General features: G+C 50.2%; 1 protein-coding gene across 1 annotated transcript; it reads right to left on the minus strand.

The window, feature by feature from the left end:
• Positions 1–520: 520 nt before the first annotated feature.
• On the minus strand, positions 521–16,481 carry CILP (cartilage intermediate layer protein). Its single transcript, XM_059372273.1, has 9 exons — positions 16,332–16,481; positions 14,669–14,837; positions 12,600–12,692; positions 11,663–11,932; positions 9,596–9,775; positions 8,905–9,219; positions 8,016–8,124; positions 6,237–6,394; positions 521–3,574 (listed from the first exon to the last, which is right to left on the minus strand). The coding sequence occupies exons 2-9, from the start codon at positions 14,754–14,756 to the stop codon at positions 1,206–1,208; spliced, it is 3,582 nt and encodes a 1,193-aa protein (XP_059228256.1). The 5' UTR covers positions 14,757–14,837; positions 16,332–16,481; the 3' UTR covers positions 521–1,205.
• Positions 16,482–19,984: the final 3,503 nt, after the last annotated feature.

Raw genomic sequence — 19,984 nt, forward strand, 5'->3', positions numbered from 1 at the left:
GAGATCTGGTATCTGGAAAAGCTAGGTGTCTTTAGAAGAGCTTGGAATAAAATTTAAAAGAAAAAAAGCCCATCATTTCTGAGTGAGGTCAGCCAGCACAGCTGGAAAAAGCAGCAGGCAGTGGGGGGGTTGCTGAAGGAGCACTTGGCCAGCTTACCTGATCCTGGGCCAAGCCATTGTATAAGCTCCTCAGTATTGGAAAGAAAGAAAGAAAGAAAAAAAAAAAATGGGACATGTTTTTAGCTTTGCTCAGGAGCCCAGAACATACTCACAACTCCAGGAATCTCTGCTCTTCTCTGCAAGTGGAAAATATGATCCATGAGAACAAACTTGATCACTGACTGGAGTGTTGCCTAGTTACTCAACCCTGTAACTGGCTGGGGGCGGGGTGGGGGTGGTAGTGGAGGGGGTGGCGGTGTGGAACTGTGCCTCATGCCACCTTGTGACCACTGTCCAGAATCTCTGTCCCTCTGAGCACCTGGCTCTCTTTATTGGTTAAGAGACAGGACAGGGTATAAAATGCGCATTTATTGACATCTGCTCTGGAATACACTGGGCTTTTAGGAAGAACAAAAGTAAATGTAAAGGGAAATGCACTAATATAATTAACAACCTATTGCAGTTGTAGGTGTGAAGTGTTCTTTCCAGACTTGGAAGAGGAACTACGATTACCCTATATTCAACAGCTTAACATGGAATGTATACTAGAGTTCCAAACTCAGCAAAGAAATAAATAAGTTATTTACATTTCAAGTAAAAAATTGTAGTTTATTCCTTTATTTCACCACGATTTATATGTGTGAACTGTGATAGAGGCCTTGCTGACATCTTGTAGACCAAGGCCAAGAAATATGCCTTATTATTGGTTATTTGGTCTTTATCATCAGATTATCATTATCATAGAGGTGAGCGAAACACTGCAAAAAAAGAAGGAAGTACATTTTCGTTGTTGGCCACAGACTTTACCAATGGCCAATTTCTTGTGTTTCTTTTAAAGAACAGGACAAAAAGACTTTATTTTGACATTGGGTGGGGGCGCTAGGTGCCAATCAGTATCATGGGATAAAGACAGTAAATAAAGGCATGAAGAAACAAACAAGCAAACTTCCCCAGAACAGGTGTGCTTAAATTAACCAAGTGACAGTTTGTGCATCAGTCTCACAATGGCTGTTGCATGAGGTGGGGGAAGAAAAGTACCACGAGACTTAGTTGTTCCGAGGCTGCGAAGCCAGCCCCAGAAACCTCGGCGAGGCCACTGCTTCGCGCCTGCGCTGGCCACGCCTACTAGCCCGCTGCTGTCTCCGCGAGGGCATTCTTCCTCTGCCACTGTTTGTGGCAGGGGGCCGGGCAGAGGGGCTTTGGAGGTACTGGAAGGCACTCTGGCGGCCCACCTGCCTCTCTACGCAGTTAAAGGTCAGGGCCACTCCCACGTTGCTCTTCATGACTCTGGAGGAGCCATCAGATGTGCCATCAAAGCACCGGCCAAGAGCAATCTCCTTGGCCACACGAGGGTCCTGGTCAGTGACGGTATAGATGCCATAGTTGTGGCCCAGTGGATCCAGGGGTGCCAGCATGGTGTACTCGCTGGTGTCATTATTGACTGCTAGTGGTAGGTGGTTGACCAGGTACTCATGAAGCATGGAGTTAACGCTGGCTCGATGGCAGCTGCCCTGAGGGATGACCTTCACCAGTGTGCGGTCCACACGGTCCTGGTCATAGAGCATCCCACTGCACTTGAACTCTAAACAGGCAGATGAGACATTGGGCTGGTCCCTGTCCCGTGTGCTTTTCACATCCCGGATTCCATACAACTTCCCCACTGTCCGCCGGTGGGTGCCCCCCATGTTGCGGGATCGTACATTCACCTCCACTGGCCCCACAATCTTCACCTTGATGTAGCAGGCCCTGAACTCCATTGGCTTGGGCCACCATGCCAGGTAGTCTTCAGTCCAGCTCATAGGGTCATCCTCATTGAAGGGTACAGTATTGTAGTCATACCGATCTCCCTCAATCTGGTAGAACCGGAAGTGGGCTGCACTGGGTGGGGCCTCCTCACATGCCCGGAGGTTCTCAAAGGCATAGATGGGCCCATTGCTCTCCTCGGCTGAATTGGGCCGTGGCTTGGCCATGCTAATCTGGAAAGCTGTCTTCTTCACCCGTGGGTCCTCATGATCTGTCCGACGGTATTTGAGCTTATTGAGATAGGGCTGTGGGACACCAATTGCATTTGGGTTGAATTTAGGAAAAGACTGTACTGCTTCCAGTTCTTCCCCAGCTAGGCTTGCCAAGACATAGGCAGAATACGCATCAGGGGACTCGTCATCGCAGAAGGCAGGGACACAAGCCCCATTGGGGCCTGTGATGACACTGTCAAAGCGGCCCCAGGCCCTGGGGTTGGATGAGAAGCCAGTCCTGGGCTCCAGGTTGATCACAGAGACCACAACCCCCTGGATCTGCTCACTGGGCAAGAACCTCTCACTCCGGTAGGCCCTAACCTTGATAAAGCACCTCCTGCTTTCTGGGACATCTAAATTAAAGAGCCTCCTTTCACGGATCTCCATGTTGCCTACCAGGAAGGTTCTCGCTTCCCTTTTGCCCCGCCTTTGGCTTTCAAATTTGAAGTCACCTTCCTCCTCCCACAACCCCGTGTCTGGGTTGAGTGACCAGAGTTTCATTGTGGGCACATGCTCTGGCATCTTGACCTGGGTCGAGTCAAGGTGGACCTTCACCTTGCCAACATTAAGTGACTCTGAGGTGGCCTCGTCTGTGAAGTCCACAGAGAACATGCCATATGTCCGAAGGGGGAAGGTGTCTCCTTCATCACTGATGAAGTTCAGGTCACTCTGGGCAGCTGTGGCTGTGGAAATATTACGGGGATCCAGGAAGGTCACACTGGCCTTTACTTTTCCTGTGTAGGGCTCCCCATTCTGCCTGTAGAAGCTCTTGGATGGGATCTCCAGCTCAGCCATAGGGTCTTCTCCAGCCACCTCCCCAAGGGGGATAATGTTGGTGTCCATGGCCTCCAACGTGATGGGCTCTTTCTTCCGAAGCATTTTGATCTCATGGAACACTGCACTCCCCTTCTTGTTGAAGGGCAGCACTTTAGTGGTATTGACGAACTTCTGCAATCTGTCCACAAATGTGAGCACCAGCCTCTCTGTGTCCTGGGGAACATGGAGGGTGAAAGTGCCTTTGTAGCCAGTCATGCTCACACGGTTGCCCCCCAGGTACACGTGGCCAAAGCGCATGGGTTCCCCATTGTCAGCAGCACTGACGCGGCCACGCACAATACTCCGGGTCTCTGTACACCGCTGGCAGCTGCACTCCATGGCCACCTTGGTGGGCAGCGTGTACCCACTGCACTGGATCTCCCTTTCCTCTGTTTTGGAGATGCCACAGCAGTGCTCCACGGCATCCCGGCACCTAATCCCGTTATCCTGCTGCCCTGCACAGGTCTTGACAGGGCAATGGCCCACGTCATAGTAAAAAGAGTTGGTGGCATTCTGGAAGCAATCATGGGGCAGCCGGATAAGGTAGCTCTCAGGGGTTGGATTGCAAGGAGTCTCATCAGTGGCTGTGGAGGGAATGGTATGCATATTAAAAGAAAGTTCATGTCCTGCGCAAAGTGTACCCTTATCTCACCTCTCTGTGGGGCTTTATGGTTTTCAAAGTACTTGCATCTCCATGATCCTGATTCTCACAGAACTCTTCTGAGAGAGATGGAATAACCATCATTTTTTAAATCATTTCTTTTAAAAGATTTTATTTATTTATTTGTCAGAGAGAGAGAGTACAAGTGGGGAGAAGCAGGCAGAGGGAGAAGCAAGCATCCCACTGAGCAAAGAGCCTGACTCGGGACTCAAACCCAGGACTCTGGGATCATGACCCGAGCTGAAGGCAGATGCTTAACTGACTGAGCCACCCAGGTGTCCCTAGAATTGAATAGCCATTATTAATCCATATGTGGATCCATATGTATGGATGGATCATACATCCATAATGTATGTATATATATACATACATACATATATGGAAACAGAGTTGGTTACTGAGACCATCAGAGTCATGGTTCTTGATAGAGGGGTATGGAAAATTTGTGAGAGTGTTTTGAGTTACCACTAAAATTGAGAGTGCTACTGGCATGTAGTGGGCAGGGTGGGGGATGGGCATTGCCACTCTGTGTCTTGCAATGGCCTAGTACTGCTCAGCATGAAGAATTTGTCTGTATGAAGTTCACGTATCCCAGCAGACACATTCATATATGTGGAAAACCTGTTTAAAATGATCATAGCCTACTATTTTTTCTGTGGCTTTAACCATACGTTGAATTTTTAAAGAATGCAACTGCCTTATAAATCAAGTTAAGATTGTACTTGGTTTAGCTTGGAACTATACCCAGAATTGTTCCTTATCTCAAGAAAACTGCCTACCTGCCCCAATATTAACCAAGGAATGTGAACCACCAAAACGATACCCCTGTATTCATCAGGATTTGTAGCTGTTGCATTCGTGGTGACTGGATTTAAGTGCAAGTATCTGACCTCTTTGGTTAGCCTTTTCATGTTGCTATGCCAAAAAACATTTATACATCGGAATATATACACTGTTTTGAATAAGAGTCATTTTCTTTTTCCTTGATGTTATAGTTTAGGCCACATGCACACGTATTTAGAAATTATATGTACTTATCATCTACCAGTTTGACTTCAGAATGATAAGGTGATGTTAAAGATAACTGTTACAGGTGGGAGCAGTGGTTTTATGGATTGGGAACCACTGTCAAGGGAGCTTAACATCTCTGCAGTGGTCCTAGTGCCTTGTGTCCTGTCTGCCCTGAGGTTTGGTGTTCGGCATTCTCGGAGTCTGTGAAATATTCCAGAATGCTTCCAATACATTTTCTCTCTCTTGCCTTTTGTTTAGTTTTGTTTAGACCAATTATTATTATTATTGTTATTTTATTTGAGAGAGAGAGAGCGAGCAGGGAGCCAGAAGTGGGGGCTCCATCTCAGGACCCGAGGATCATGACCTGAGTGGAAGGCAGATGCCCAACCGACTGAACCATCCAGATGCCCCTAGGCCAATTATTAAGATCTCCTCCTCCCTGCCCTTCCACCCCACACATTGCAAGTATATGTTCCTGATTGGTCTTGGCCTCCAGTCTTTCCCCTTCCAGATCACTTCCTTTTTTTTTTTTTTTAAGATTTTATTTATTTATTTGACAGACAGCAATCACAAGTAGGCAGAGAGGCAGGCAGAGAGAGAGGAAGAAGCAGGCTCCCTGCTGAGCAGAGAGCCCAATGTGGGGCTCGATCCCAGGACCCTGGGATCATGACCTGAGCTGAAGGCAGAGGCTTTAACCCACTGAGCCACCCAGGTGCCCCTCCAGATCACTGCTTAAAGCCAGCTCTAATCAGGTCCCCTTTTCCTGTAAACCTTTGCTCATGTGGGCCCTCGATCTAGAATGCCCCCACCTCCATACACACAGTACTTGGCCATTATTCAAGACCAGAGGTTCACAACATGGGCTGCAAATTAGAATCACCAGGAGGAGATTTTAATCTGTGCATGCCTAGACTGTGTCCCAAACCCATGACATCATATTCTGGAGGTAAGACCCAGTCATCAGTATTTTAAAAATTCAGCAGGTGATCCCAATGAGTAGCCAAGGCTGTGACCCACTATTTAAACTCCAGCTGAGGGATGCCTGGGTGGCTCAGTTGGTTAAGCAGCTGCCTTCAGCTCAGGTCATGATCCCAGCATTCTGGGATCAAGTCCCACATCAGGCTCCTTGCTTGCCAGGGAACCTGCTTCTCCCTCTGCCTCTGCCTGCCATTCTGTCTGCCTGTGGTTGCTCTTTCTCTCTCTCTGACAAAATAAATAAATAAAATCTTTGGAAAAACAAACAAACAAACAAACAAACTCCAGCTGAAAAGCTGACCCCTCAAGCAGTCCTCCATGGTTGCTCACACTGAAAGGTCTTTGTGTCTCATCTTATCTCCTGTTTCAGTGCATTTTTCTATCTTTACTTATTTGTCTCTTATTTCTATTTCTTCACCTCTCCCTGGACTGGCAGCTCTGTGAGGGTAGGATTTAGGACTGAGATCTTTGTGTCTTAGAGGGTACAGCACTGTGTACAGCACAGAAAAGCCCGAGCTATTACTGCCCAGATATGGCCACTGGGGTGCTTCCCCCACCCTGTGGCCCTGTGGCAGACTTGGGGACGCTGACAGGCTTACCTATGACAGTCAACTGGGCCACCCGCGACTTCACAGCCCCCGAGTCACTCTGGGCCTTGCAGAAGTACTCTCCAGCCTGGTCCTGTCGTAGGTTCCTCAGCACTAGCTTGCTCTCATGCTTGTAGAGGGAGGGGTCCAGCAGTGTGTCATTGTGGTACCTGCAAGGAATGGAGGGACAGAGGCTGAGGGGATGATGGGAGGGCAGGTACCCGTGGGGAGGAGGCCAGGAGCAAGCCGCTGGAGAGGCAGATGATGCCTGGGGCCCTGCAGATGCCAATATCACTTGTGACTCAGCTCATCCAAGAGCACTGCTGACCAAGGACTCAAGGGATTTCATTCTGAGTCCCTGCCTCACTACTACCCAGCTATTGGTCCTTAGACAAATCCTCTCACCTCCCTGAGCTTTAGCTTCCTGGTCTATGTTTCCCTCGCTGACTTCACAGAATTACTGGGAGCATCAGACAAGATAATGGCTGTAAATTATCTGTGAAGGATAAAAAAGGACTCACAGTCCTGGGGGACTCTGACCTTGTGTGTGTTTTGCTAGGGAATCTTGTTCTGTGCCCCAAGAATATACAAGCCAGGACCCTGAGACCAGAGCTGCTCTGTGGAGACCCCAGCTTCAAGAGGTTAATGACAGAGTTGGTTGTCTGGGTGGCCTTGACCCCACTGGCACCCACTTTTAAATGCCAACTCATGAGTTCTGTGCCAGAGCCTTACTAATAACTTATCCTGTTGGTTATTGTTATGATTAATACTAAGCCCACACCCCTGTAGAGAACCTATCAAACTCAACACCCAAAGAACAAGTAATCCAATCAAGAAATGGGCAGAAGACATGAACAGACATTTCTGCAAAGAAGGCATCCAAATGGCCTAAAGACGCATGAAAAAGTGCTCTGCATCACTCGGCATCAGGGAAATACAAATCAAAATCACAGTGAGATACCACCTCACACCAGTCAGGAAGGCTAAAATGAAGAAGTCAGGAAATGACAGATGTTGGCAAGGATGCAGAGAGGGGAACCCTCCTACGTTATTGGTAGGAATGCAAGCTGGTGCAGCCACTCTGGAAAACAGTGTGGAGATTCCTCAGAAGGTTGAAAATAGAGCTACCCTATGAAGCAGCAATTGCACTACTGGGTATTTACCCCAAAGATACAAATGTAGTGATCTGAAGGGGCACTTACACTCCAATGTTTATAGCAGCAATGTCCACAATAGCCAAACTATGGAAAGAGCCTAGATGTCCATCAACAGATGAATGGATAAAGATGTGGTATAATTATACAATGGAATATTATGTTGCCATAAAAAAAAACCCTGATAACTTGCATTTGCAACAATGGAACTAGAGGGCATTACGCTGAGTGAAATAAGTCAATCAGAGAAAGACAGCTATCATATGATCTCACCAATATGAGGAATTTGAGAAACAAGACAGAGGATGCTAGGGGAAGGGAGCGAAAAATGAAACAAGATGAAACCAGTGAGGGAGACAAGCCATAAGAGGCTCCTAATCTCAGGAAACAAACTGAGGGTTTCTGGAGTGGAGGGGGGTTAGAGGGATGGGGTGACTGGGTAATGGACACTGGCGAGGGTATGTATTGTGATAAGTGCTATGAATTGTGTAAGACTCATGAATCACAGGCCTATACTCCTGAAACAAATAATACATTATATGATAATAAAATATAATAATAATAATAAGTCCAGACTCATTGAAAGAAAGGTCCGGTTTCTAAGAAGACTTGGCAAGGAAACTGGCAGAACACTCACCAGAAATACTTGTCTGGACTGGGCTTCCCTATGGCCTTACAGCACAGGGACACACTCTGCGCAGCTCTCCGTGCTTTTGTCTCTGGGTTCATCACGATGTATGGAGTCTCTGGGACAGGAGATAAGAAAAGGTGATTTGGTTTTTTCTTTGTGGCAGATTGTCTAGAGCCTTGCTCCCTCAAGTTCTTTGTCATGCGTTAAAATTGTATGACCTTACATGTACTCCCACCCCTAGCTCCTCCTCTAAGGGAAGTGGTCCAGAATGGAGTCCACCCACTCCACACCCTCCGCCTAGAATCAGCTTCGGTGGCCTCTCAGGCAGCCTTTGGGTGGGGCAGTAGAGAACCAAGGGGCCCTTGTGCAAGCCAAGATTCCTGAGCACTGCCATTAGGACAGAGCTGGCTGTTTTGAGTAGAACAATACTCACATTCCGCTGCTTCCAGCAGAATATGCCGGCCACTCTGCACCATTTCTGGTTTCCCCCAGCCTCTTTCTCTCTATAATCTCTATAATTGACTATTTTAGATAAGGTGGTCAGGGAAAAATTCATACATTTGAGAGAACAAGTCGTGTCAATAATCTGTAGGAAGAACACTCCAAGCAGAGCATATGGCAAGTGCAAAGGCCTGAGGCAGAAGTGTGTCTGCATGTTTGAGGAACAGCTAGGAGGCTATTCTGACTGGAATAGAGTGACTCAGTGGGGTGGAAGGGAGAGTAATGGGAGAGGAGAACAGAGAAGTAATGGGCAAGCCAGATGATGTAGAGCTTTGTGGGTCGTGGTAAAGATCCGGGAATTTACTCTGTAAACTGGGAAGCCAGCTCTTAGCACTATGATCCCTTTATTTAAAAGTCCAGCCTTCCTGTCCAGCCCTACCCCAGAGAACAGTACCTGCCCTCATGAACTCCGCATTGACAGTGGCTGCCTTTAGGCTAGTCTTGGGCATTGTGAGCATGATAGGGGCAAACTTGGCCTTTGTGATCTTCAGAATGCTTTTGCCATCAGGGCACAAGCCAGGGACCCGGAACCTCCCACTGCTGTCTGTCTTGGTCAGTGGCTTAGGCTTCTTGGTCAGCAGGTAGACGGTGGCTCCTGAGGCTGGGGCACCCCCAGGGAGGGAGACAGCTCCGTGTAGCATGAAGTCCTGGCACATGCATGCATCGCAGTCAGCATTCACCTGGCCCATGGGGCAGGTCAGGTCACAGGCTGTGGAAGAAGGGGACACATCAGGAGGGCTTATATGGATTCTGGCTCTCCTTCAGGCATCTCTCAGCCTGTGGACTCACTTATGCTTCCCCTCCCACTTAGGTCTGTGTTACCTTTCCTTATCAGCCTGCTTGACTAATTCCTCCTCATTCTTCCAGACAGGAAGCCACCCTTGATTCTCCTAAGTTATTATTGACCCTGCTCTGTGCTCCCACATTATCCTCTACATTCCCCATCAGAGCACATAACAGATACTCATTTAATACTTGGTGAATGAAAGAATGAGTGAATCAGTCTGTCTGACCCTCTGTTCTATTCCTCTAGGCTGCTTCAACTCAGTCACATGCCTTCCCAGTACCAGGAGCAAGAGAAGCACCTGTACAGGCCTCGTCCATGCAGAGGCGACCCTCCTCAGAGGCCTCATCGCACAGTGACACCGTCTCGGCTAAGCAGGTACGTGTTCGGGTCTGGACTCCAGTGTGACCACAAGCAGCAGAACACTTGCTCCAGGAAGACCATGGGCTCCAGATGCGCTCTGTGTCTCGGCGCAGGGACCCTGCAAGAGGATCGACAGATGGCCTGACTTGCCTCCAGAGGGGACTCTGTCAGGAAATCTGCCTCTGAGGCTGTTTTATGTCAGAAAGACAGGGTTTCTGTTCATGTCATAGATGGCACTGATATTTATATTTACTGCAATGAGTTTTCCAATGGAGGGAAGTCAAGAGTCCTGAGGAAGTGGTGTCTCTAATTTGCACAAAGGTACCATTTGGGCCAGGGGTGGCTCTGAGAGGGACTTGTTGGTGAAGCACTGGGACCTGGATATGCTGTCTTCTTTTTTTTTTTTTTTTTTTAAGATTTATTTATTTGACAGAGAGAAATCACAAGTAGACAGAGAGGCAGCCAGAGAGAGAGAGAGAGGGAAGCAGGCTCCCTGCTGAGCAGAGAGCCCGATGCGGGACTCGATCCCAGGACCCTGAGATCATGACCTGAGCCGAAGGCGGCGGCTTAATCCACTGAGCCACCCAGGCGCCCTGGATATGCTGTCTTAAGATGTGCAGGGATAGCGCCATTTTCCCTCTCATCATTGTGGAAATAGTCATACATTCCTGTGAAAGGGCTCCCTCCTGGTCAGGGTCTGGGACTCCAGTGACTCAGACCTCACACTCTCCCCCTCACCTCTGCTCTGAGGCCTGTGTGTGGGAATGGGGTCCTCGGACATTGCCCAGCCTGAGCTCTGGGTGGCCGCCACTGCCACCAGAGCCTGTGGGGCCAGGCTGTGCACACTGGCAGAGTGTCCAGCTGAGAAGTGGGCAGCCTTGTAGCGGACTCTATGTGGAGAGGGAGGGCGTCACGCATGAACTCTTGGACTCTGTAGACATAGATGTGAGTTCAAATCCCAGCTCCCCACTTAACAGCTGCAGAATTGTGAGAAATCACCTAACCTCTCCAGACCTGGAGTAACTTGTCAAAATGGAGATTAAAGAGTAATGAATATAATGACTATGTGCCAGTGTCTGGCACATAGAAACAATAATAGAAACTATCACTTAGTGAAAGTTGACTTGGGTTAAACCCTCTACATTCCTTATCGCATTTAATCCTCATAAAAGCCCACATCAAGATGTACTAATATTTACTAATATTACTAATACTTCCCCTGTTCTATTGGGAGAAACCTGAGGCTCAGAGAGCTTCAGAAAATTCACCTAAGGGGCACCTGGGTGGCTCAGTCCGTTGAGTGTCTGCCTTTGGCTCACATTGTGATCTCTGGGTCCTGAAATGAATCCCACATCAGGCTCCCTGCTCAGCAGGGAGTCTGCTTCTTCCTCTCCCTCTCCTTCTGCCCTTCCCCACCGTTCATTCTCTCTCTCTCAAATAAATAAATAAAATCTTCTAAAAAAATGATGAAATTACATTTTTTACAAAAGAAAATAAAGAGAATTTGCTTAAGGAACACTGTTCAGATGGTAGACCCAGGATTCAAATGCAAGAAGCCCAACTCCAGAGCCTGTCGTCTTCACCTCTTTGCTGCCCACACTCAATAAACAGAAAGTCCCCATTGAGGGGTGCCTGGGTGGCTCAGTGGGTTAAAGCCTCTGCCTTCTGCTCAGGTCATGATCCCAGGTCCTGGGATCGAGCCCCGCAACGGGCTCTCTGCTCGGCAGGGAGCCTGCTTCCTCCTCTCTCTCTGCTTGCCTCTCTGCTTACTTGTGATCTCTCTCTGTCAAATAAATAAATAAAATCTTAAAAAAAGAAAGTCCCTATTGACAGAGAACACTCTTGGGAAGATCATGGCTCTCATCATAGTAATGTGTTACTCTGGGGGAGTTAAAGCCTGTGGTATGTGTGTGACATCCTGAGTTTCAGTGGCCAGATGCCCATCGTGGCCTCTCCCTGTGCCAAGGCTGTGGGAGGTAGGGGGTCCGGGTCTGTCCGGGCTTACCTGGTGGGCAGAGGAAGCGCACCGTATAATTGGAGCAGTTCTGACCAGGCTGCTGCTCCCTGTTGAGGCACCAGAAGCCCTCACGGGGACTGCCATGGACCACCTGGCCAGTGCTGCCTGCAGGCATCCAGTCGGTGGTCCGAGCCTCTAGCCGCAGGGGCCGAGCACACACCCGGTCCCCATAGTAGAATTGAATGGCGTCCAGCCGCTCATAGTCACCCTGCCCGCCTGGGTGGTCGATGTTGAACCAGGTTGTCCACTCCCCAGGACCTGAGAGGTAGAGGCAGGTCAGAGAAAGACAGGCCCCAGAGCCTCAGGGGTGCTCCCTCCTTCCTCCCTGCTTAACTCCTGGGACTCACTTCCGATACCTCTCACCCACCAGCATTGGTCTCTGACGCTGTGGCATCTATCTCTCCAGCATCCCTCCAGCCTTTTAACCTTCTTCTGTTCCCGCCACTCCATTAAAGCTCTCAGCAGCCTGGCTGTACCATGTCAGTAACTCCCTGCCTGGTCTTTCTACTTCCAAGTTCCCGCTCTCCCCACCTCCCAGCCCTCACTGACACAGCAGTCAGGGTGAGCTTTCTCCGGGTGGCTTGGACCCCACCACTCCCCAGCTTTAAATGCCTTAGCCAGGCATTCAGTGTAAGCTGGACCCTGCTCTCTCTCCATCCTCATCTCCCTCCCGCCCCCCATCTCCCACCAGCCTGTGCTCTGGTTCCAGCAAGCTCTGTAGCGTTCCTGAATATGTCAGGCAGCTTCACATTCTAAGCTGTCCTATTTCCTAGGTCTGTCCGCCTGGACGGAGATGTAGGTTAAATGCTTTGTCAAAGTGGGTTTCCATGGAAACCATGACACTGTGCCCTGGCTTCGGAGATTCTCGCTGCAAGCTCAGTAAAGACCCCCTCTCTTGACCCTCCCTGCTCCAACCACAACTCACTTTCCAGAGAGTCAACAGGTTTGGCAAAGATGCTGGAGGTCCTCCTCCCAGGCTGGACTCTTCTTACCGACTGGGTGAGCATCGTCTGCCTCCCTGAGGGCAAGGAGGAGAAGTGAGAAGTCAGGACTGATAGGGATAAGGACTCAGCTGCATCCTGCTACCCCAGCCTTTCAAGATGCAGGGAAGCAGGTGATGGGGGTGGGTGGAGCAAGAGCATTGGACAAGCGTTCAAACCTCTGCTCTGCCACTATCTAACTGTGCAACCTCATGAAGCTTTATTCTTCTGATTGCATTTCCTAAAACACAGGGCTGCATTAACCATTGCTACATCATAGGGTTCTGGTGCCTTCTCAGGGTGATGGTCAATGTAAAGAGACCCGGCATGGAGTGCAGGCTCAGCCAATGGTAGTTGTCTTACTGCTCTTGTTCTAGAAACAGATCATGAGATGTTGCTGAGCGGCCAGTGAGCTGGGGCTCCTATGATGGGATCTGGGCATGTCCTTCTTGGCAGAACGGAGCCCTATTTTCCTCATCTGTAAAATGGAGATACTAGTTCCCATCTCAGAGGGTGGCGGTCCAGTAGGCATGAGAATTTCATGAGGTGACCCAAGTAAACATCTCTGAAGTATACAGAGATTGAAAGTGTGAGATCCAGGGACACCTGGGTGGCTCAGTAGGTTAAGCCGCTGCCTTCAGCTCGGGTCATGATCTCAGGGTCCTGGGATCGAGCCCCGCATCGGGCTCTCTGCTCGGTGGGGAGCCTGCTTCCCCCTCTCTCTTTGTCTGCCTCTCCGCCTACTTGTGATCTCTCTGTCAAATAAATAAAATTAAAAAAAAAAAAAAGAAAGAAAGAAAGTGTGAGATCCAGAGGCTCTGCCACGTCCTGTTTGACCTTGAGCCAGATACTTGACTCATTTGACCCCTGTTCCCTCATCATAAAATGAGGACAATAATAGTTCTTGCCTCAAAGGATTTTGGAGATTAAATAAACTCATTCACAAAATCCACTCAGAGTAATGCCTAGCATGGTGCTTGCTGAATAAGTGTTAGCAACTCTGGAAGAGGGGTACAGGGTCCTTAGCCCACAAGCAACTTCCAGCCCCACCCCATCTGAGGCGGGATTGGGGGTTCCCAAGGGGGGAGGAGAAGGAGAGCCGAGAACAGACAAGCTCTGAAAAGCAATTAACTCTCGTGCAAGGAGCCAAATCAGAATTCTCTATGCTGCTTAATTGGGGTGATAGGAACTCTTTTAATCAAACTAATCTGATTTCCCCTCAGATGGCTGAATGTTAATCATCTTTACAAACAGCAGCTGTCAGGGTGGAAAGAGCAAGGTGGGAGGTGGGTGCGTGCAGGGTTTGGCAAGATGCTGAGACAGCCTTTGTTCCTTCGTGAGTACTCACAAAGGCTCAAGTGCAGGCAGCTTTACAAGGGGGTTTTGAGTGTTTTTTTGCCCTACTTGAGGAGGTAGTTAAACATCAGGAGAGGCAGAAGAGATGGAAGAGAGCATACAGGGCAGGGCTGGGAGCGCTGATGCTCAGATGCACGAGGTTATGCCCATGCACCCTACCTATTCCTTCAGGAACTCAGTGTCACCAGAGGATAGGGTCAGAGGACAAGGGGACTAGAAGAGGGTCTGGTGTCTGTGAAATTCAGCCGCACAATGAAAGTGAGCTTTAAGCTGGAAGAATTTTTATGACACTAAAACCAGAGCACACCGCAACCTGCTTCTGAGAACCCGGTGATCCCTTGTGATTCCCTTTTGCTTTGACTCCCAGGAATCCCATAGCTAAATTTAGCACCTAGAGGTGATAACCCTTTTATCCTTTTTCCTCCCTTTGAGTGATAGCTAATTCCCCTCTTCATTTAAAAGATTCTGTCCTGTGAGTTTTAATATTTGGAAACTATCTCAAATTCTCCTGGGAAACAAGCAGATATACATTATTAATAAGTCTATAAACCAGCCTGAAGTCTTACGGCCATTGCTGAGGCCCCTACTTGGTTCGCAGACCAGATATGACTTCGCTATGACACAGAGGCTTGGGAGGGAGCAGATATTTAGCCCATACCTGACACAGAGGTGACTTCCAGGACCAGGAAGAAGAACACCCAGGCCTTGGTCCCCGCCATCTTTCCCCCAGGCCCTATGGGAAACATGGCAGGAGATGGGTGAAGGTACTTCAGATTTGGGTCCTCCTTGGAACGTAGTCTCCTGGGAAGTCGCTCAGATCCAGTGACCTGCAAAGAATCAAAGCTGATCAGGTCCCACATTTCTGTAGCATCTCTTATGGCTTGAGCAGAACTATTTCTTGACCTATCAAGGGTGGAAGGGTAGACAGAATAAAGTCTCATGGGAGGTAACACCTGCCCAAGTTGTGAATCTGGGCAGCTTAGGAGGTGCAGAGGCTCAGGAGTTCAAATAAGGCAAAGCTGGATTCAGATCCAGGCTCTAGGACCCCACATCCTGATGAGGCATAAGGGAGAGCAGGGGTGAGGAGGTACCTTGCCAGTGAGGAGGGGCTTGGGCTTACACCCAGCAGCCTCTTGAGTGACTCATGTATCACTTCCAAAACCTTGGCTTCGGGGCATGTTTTGGTGGGGCTCACACTCTTGCACCAAGGGGCTATCCGTGAATACCATGCTGCCCAGCCTTGACTGCCATGGCCCCTCGCAGGACAGGCAAGATGTGGAGGGGGCAGATGCTTCAGATGCATGATATCCATAAACACATTCCCCGATGTGCACAGCCTGCAGCTGGAACACATTTCTAACCTGTTTGTTGGGGCCTGGCGTGGAGTTACACAGCTGGGAGCTCCCTGAAGGAGAGCAGAGGGGATACACTGTGTGAAGCCAGGCGTCCCTAGTAACTGGTAAGCATGGGTTAGGGGCTGTAAGAGCCAGGAGAAGAAAGTGGGCTTGACAATAAAGGCAAAGATCCATGGGGTGTAGCCCAGGCTCTTGCTCATTTCTATCTCTCCCCAGAGCTCTGGCCAACCCAGAATCTGACCAGTTCCTGGAGATTCAAAAGTGACTCCATTCAATGTCCAAAGTCCAGGGTGTGGTGGGAAAGAGGAGATTCTTCCTTTCCAGGGGGGAAAAAGATGTAAAAGCGCTTGGCTGTCTCAGGAGAAGAACAAACCAATCCCACATTGCAGATCTTCTAGCTCTAAGCCCACTAACCTTCCCCCCAGCTCCCCCGCTCCACCACCTTCTTTTTCTCAGTCAAGGGAACAGAGGCATAGGGGTCCCCAAGGTCCCCATTGCATGTCTTACCCCAAGCTCCTGGGCTTGGAGCAGGGAGCTGAATGCTACACAGCATTCAGTCTGAGACCACTCTAAGACTGTCTGGGAGGCCAAGGTGGCCTGAGACACCTTGTGGAAAAACCATTTCCCATCTGGCAGCCCACAGAAGTTTCCTCAGCATATGCTCTGTTAGTTAGGCTCCCCATCCCACGCTCCGCAGAACTCTCGGACAAAGCAGACTGGCTGACCGCAAGAAAGAAAGCAGATGCTCAGAGGTACAGACCCTGACTGGGACCATTTGAGAGTCCCTGACCTCAGGTGAAGGAGGGGGAGGGCTTTGGACCAGTAAGGGGGAAAAGAGAGAACTTCAAAGCAAAAAGGGGGGGCTCTTCTCTGGGGGAGAAGCAGGGTGATCTGGGAAGGGCAGGAGTAGCTAAGCGGGGCAGAGAAATGCAGGCATGGGGTAAGGAAAATGGGAGTGGAGCTCACCGTGTCCTGAGCGGGACTCCTCAGCTGGGGGTTTCAAGTCTTCGCCTCTCCTGTCCAGCCTCCAGGCCTTATATAGCGCAGCTGGTGGCTCAGCCCGTGGCAGTGCGCCAGGGGAAGCGCGGCGAAACCAGATCTGAGCATGGGGAAGCTCAGCCTCCCCATCCCCTCCCCACATCCCCTGGAGCTCCCAGAGGCCCGGATTTCGCTTCAGGATCCTTAGAGTGAGAGGCTGCAGGACCGGGGGAGAGGCCAGGTGGGCAGGGGCCTGGGGCTCCACAGACCGGAGCAGAGAGATACATGGAGGGTCAGGGTGGGTCTTGGGAGCAGCCCTGGGCAGGGGCCAAGGGCTAATTTACATCTGGGCAGAATTTCATTGCTTGGGGGTGGGGGTGTTGTGTGCTCTTGCTTAAGCTTTGCTTGCTGATCCCCCACATTCCCCTGACCCGCCCCTGCAGAGAAAGAACTTTGCTGGTGTTAGCACATACTTCAAACTCTCTTAGGCACACCAGTCACCTGGTCTCCCAAATGGGGGTGCCTGGTCTGAGCTGGGGAACTACTCAGCTTCTCTGGACCCGGAGGGAGCACTGGGAGAAATTTAGAAGGGAAAGGGACAAAGGAATTAGAGGACACAGGATGTCACCTGGTGAGAATAGTTCCTCCTTGCTTGTACCTACTTCCATCGGGGGCCTGTCTATGTCCCCTGGAGCCCAGAGGCCCTGCATATAGGCTTTCTGAGACCTTGCCAGATTGTCAGAGATTTATGCGGGCGTATCTGACTTCAGGTATGGGGCCCGCCGCACATGCACATCCTTACCGGTAGGTGGCGCAAGCAGCTGTCTGTGCTTCTGAACCCGAGTAGCCTCCCCGCCTGCAGCCAGCAGCAGTCAGCCTGTGGTCCCAGGCCGCAGCAGTTCTATAAATTTAGCACGCCTTAGAATCCCCTGGAGGGCTGACTGCTAGACCCCACACCGAGTTCAGGATTCAGTATGTCTGAGGTGAGGCCCGAGACTGTATTCCTAACAACTCCCAGGTGTTACTGATTGTTCATGGACCACATTAGAGGGCCAGCTGAAAGCAGAAGATGGGGAGGGGTGTACTAGGAACCACAGCAAGAGCTGCTATAACCCTTCCCCCAGTTCATGTGCCAGGCTCATCGGCCTGGGCTGGGCTTCCTGCCTCATGCCAGGGCTTGGAGATGGAGGCCTGGTCTAAATGGCCTCCCATACCAAGTGTCAGCTCGCTCGTTCCATACACCCTCATTGAGCTCCTATTCATAGCAGGCTATAGGTTGGGCACTGGGAGGCCACAGGGGAGGAGACATGTTCTTGCATTCAGAGGAATGAGCCTCACATAATAATGATCTCACAGTGAGCAGTGCAGACCCACAGAGCCGTGTATATGTGCTGGTGTGGACCTGTGTCTTTGTTCCTGAGTGTGTGTGTGTTAGCCTGGGTTTAGGAACATTGTTTCTCTGAGCATCACCCTAGACATGGACTGCTGGGAGAAAGGGTGGGTATGGAAGAAGGATGTTAAGCAGCGGTGGCTGGCGAGCTGACCTAAAGTACAGATCTGGTTTGCTTTGTCTCCTGGAGCCTGGTCTCCCTTGCAGTCCCTAGCCCTTGGCCCATAAATTCTGTTGCTAGCCCCAGTCTCATCCAGTTTGTTGTTGGAGCCAAACTGTGAAGTAGCTACAACCGTAGCTTTGAAGGCGAAGTCTGAACTGAATGAAGTACTTAAGTGCTCAACTAGTCTGGGGCACCTGCGTGGCACAGTTGGTTAAGCCTCCAACTCTTGGTTTGGCTCATTTTGTAATCACAGTGTGCTGACCCTGAGTTGGGCTCTAGGCTCAGTATGGAGTCTGCTTAAGACTCTCTCTCCTTCTGTCCCTCCCTGACCCCTCTATCTCAAATAAATAAATCAATCTTTTAAAAAAAAGATTTATTTATTTATTTATTTATTTGCGAGAAAGAGATTGAGAGAGAGAGAGTGCACATGAGAAGGGAGAGGGTCAGGGTGAGAAGCAGACTCCCCGCTGAGCAGGGAGCCCGATGGGGGACTCAATCCAGGGACTCCAGGATCATGGCCTGAACCAAAGGCAGTTGCTCAACCAACTGAGCCACCCAGGCGCCCTCAAATAAATAAATAAATCTTAAAAAAAACAAAGAGCTCTACTCGTCTAAGGACAAAGACTGAACTGCAATAGGCAGATCAAAGGGCAAAGAGTTAAAAGGCTCTGTTGCTGATTCTGATGTATGACCTTTGACAAGCAATGACCCAAGTGGTCCTAGACCTCAGTGTCCCCACCCGTGCAACAAAAATTTGGACCGAGCAAGCTCCAAGGCCCCCACCCATGCTGGCAAGGTTGATAAGATGCTAACAACAAACATTGTAGGGAGGAGAGAGAGGCATGAGAGCTGCAAGAAGTCTGGCTGGGGATCAGGAGGGAGGCCAGAGAAGCAATGTGACTGCTGACACTGGATAAGGAAAACAAGGTATACAGGAGAGGGAGGTGGGGGAAAGTAAACCAGAGGCTCAGAGGTCAAGTTCAGGGTAATCAGTTGTTTTTCAAGGCCTCCACTCTGTGGAACCCAAAGGTATGTGAAAGAGGCTCCCCCAAACTCCTAACTGCACCCTGTCTTCTCTGTCGTTAGTGGGAGGCAGATTACCCTGTGGGGTGAGGGTTGGCAAAATGGAGCCCTTTAGGCCACAAATCCTGCCTGGGTCTCCTTGCTTGGCCCAGAACTCACACTGAGGACCCCGCTTCCCTAGCCCCTAATGGTCAGTGTCATGGCTGGCACAGGGCTGAGGGACAGTGTGCTAGAGTCCCTGGGTTGCAATTCCAACCCTGCCATTTGTGTTCCTCCAGCTCATCTCCTCCCTCCCTCTCTCCCTCTTCCCTTCCACCACCTCCTATCCCACCGTCAAAGCATCCTTTCCTGTCCCAAGTGGAATGGAGCTGTGAGACGTGCAAGGCTAGACTGGAGGGAATCTGAGTCTACCCCCCACTGCCCTTCCCAGGAGTCCTTTGAGGAAGAAGAGGCCTGCTGACCTCATTCGGGGTCTTAGGATAGACAGGTCTTGGGAGGTAGCCACAGATCTGGACTGTCAGGGCCTGGCCTGGATAGATCAGCCCCAACCACAGGTGGCCATCTGGGGCTTCTGCAGGCCAGGCAAATCTGCAGCAGTTCCAAGACCCTGTCTGGAACACAACAGAAACCTATCAATCACTCCCACCAATCAAGGGGCTTGGAGCCCAGTTTAGCCAGGCCACCTGCGTCCTAAGCCTATGACTGTAGTCCCCCTCCCCCACTTCCTCCAACTGGGGGAAAAGTAGCTTGGGAACACTGTGGGATAGGGGGTGGGGGTTGGAGGGTCTGATGCAATCCTAGTGGCTCCAAAAGAAGATGCTCTCTGTCTCTAGCCTGCTCTCTGAACCCTCTGCCATAGTCCCATTATCGCCCCCCTGTGGCCTCAGGAGGCTTTGCAGGCCTGGGTAGGGACAGGCGGCTGTAATTCCTGGGAACTGGAGGACTTGACTGTATGTAGCTCTGAGTGACCATCAGGGGCTGCTGAGCCAGTACTTGTGCAAGGGCCTATTTAGCCAGAGCGGCCCCACCTTGGTTGAACAGCCATTTTGTTGTTTATGCAGTGAA

The sequence above is a fragment of the Mustela nigripes genome, chromosome 13 (assembly GCF_022355385.1).
Source record: "Mustela nigripes isolate SB6536 chromosome 13, MUSNIG.SB6536, whole genome shotgun sequence".
In the NCBI taxonomy this organism is placed as follows: domain Eukaryota; kingdom Metazoa; phylum Chordata; class Mammalia; order Carnivora; family Mustelidae; genus Mustela; species Mustela nigripes.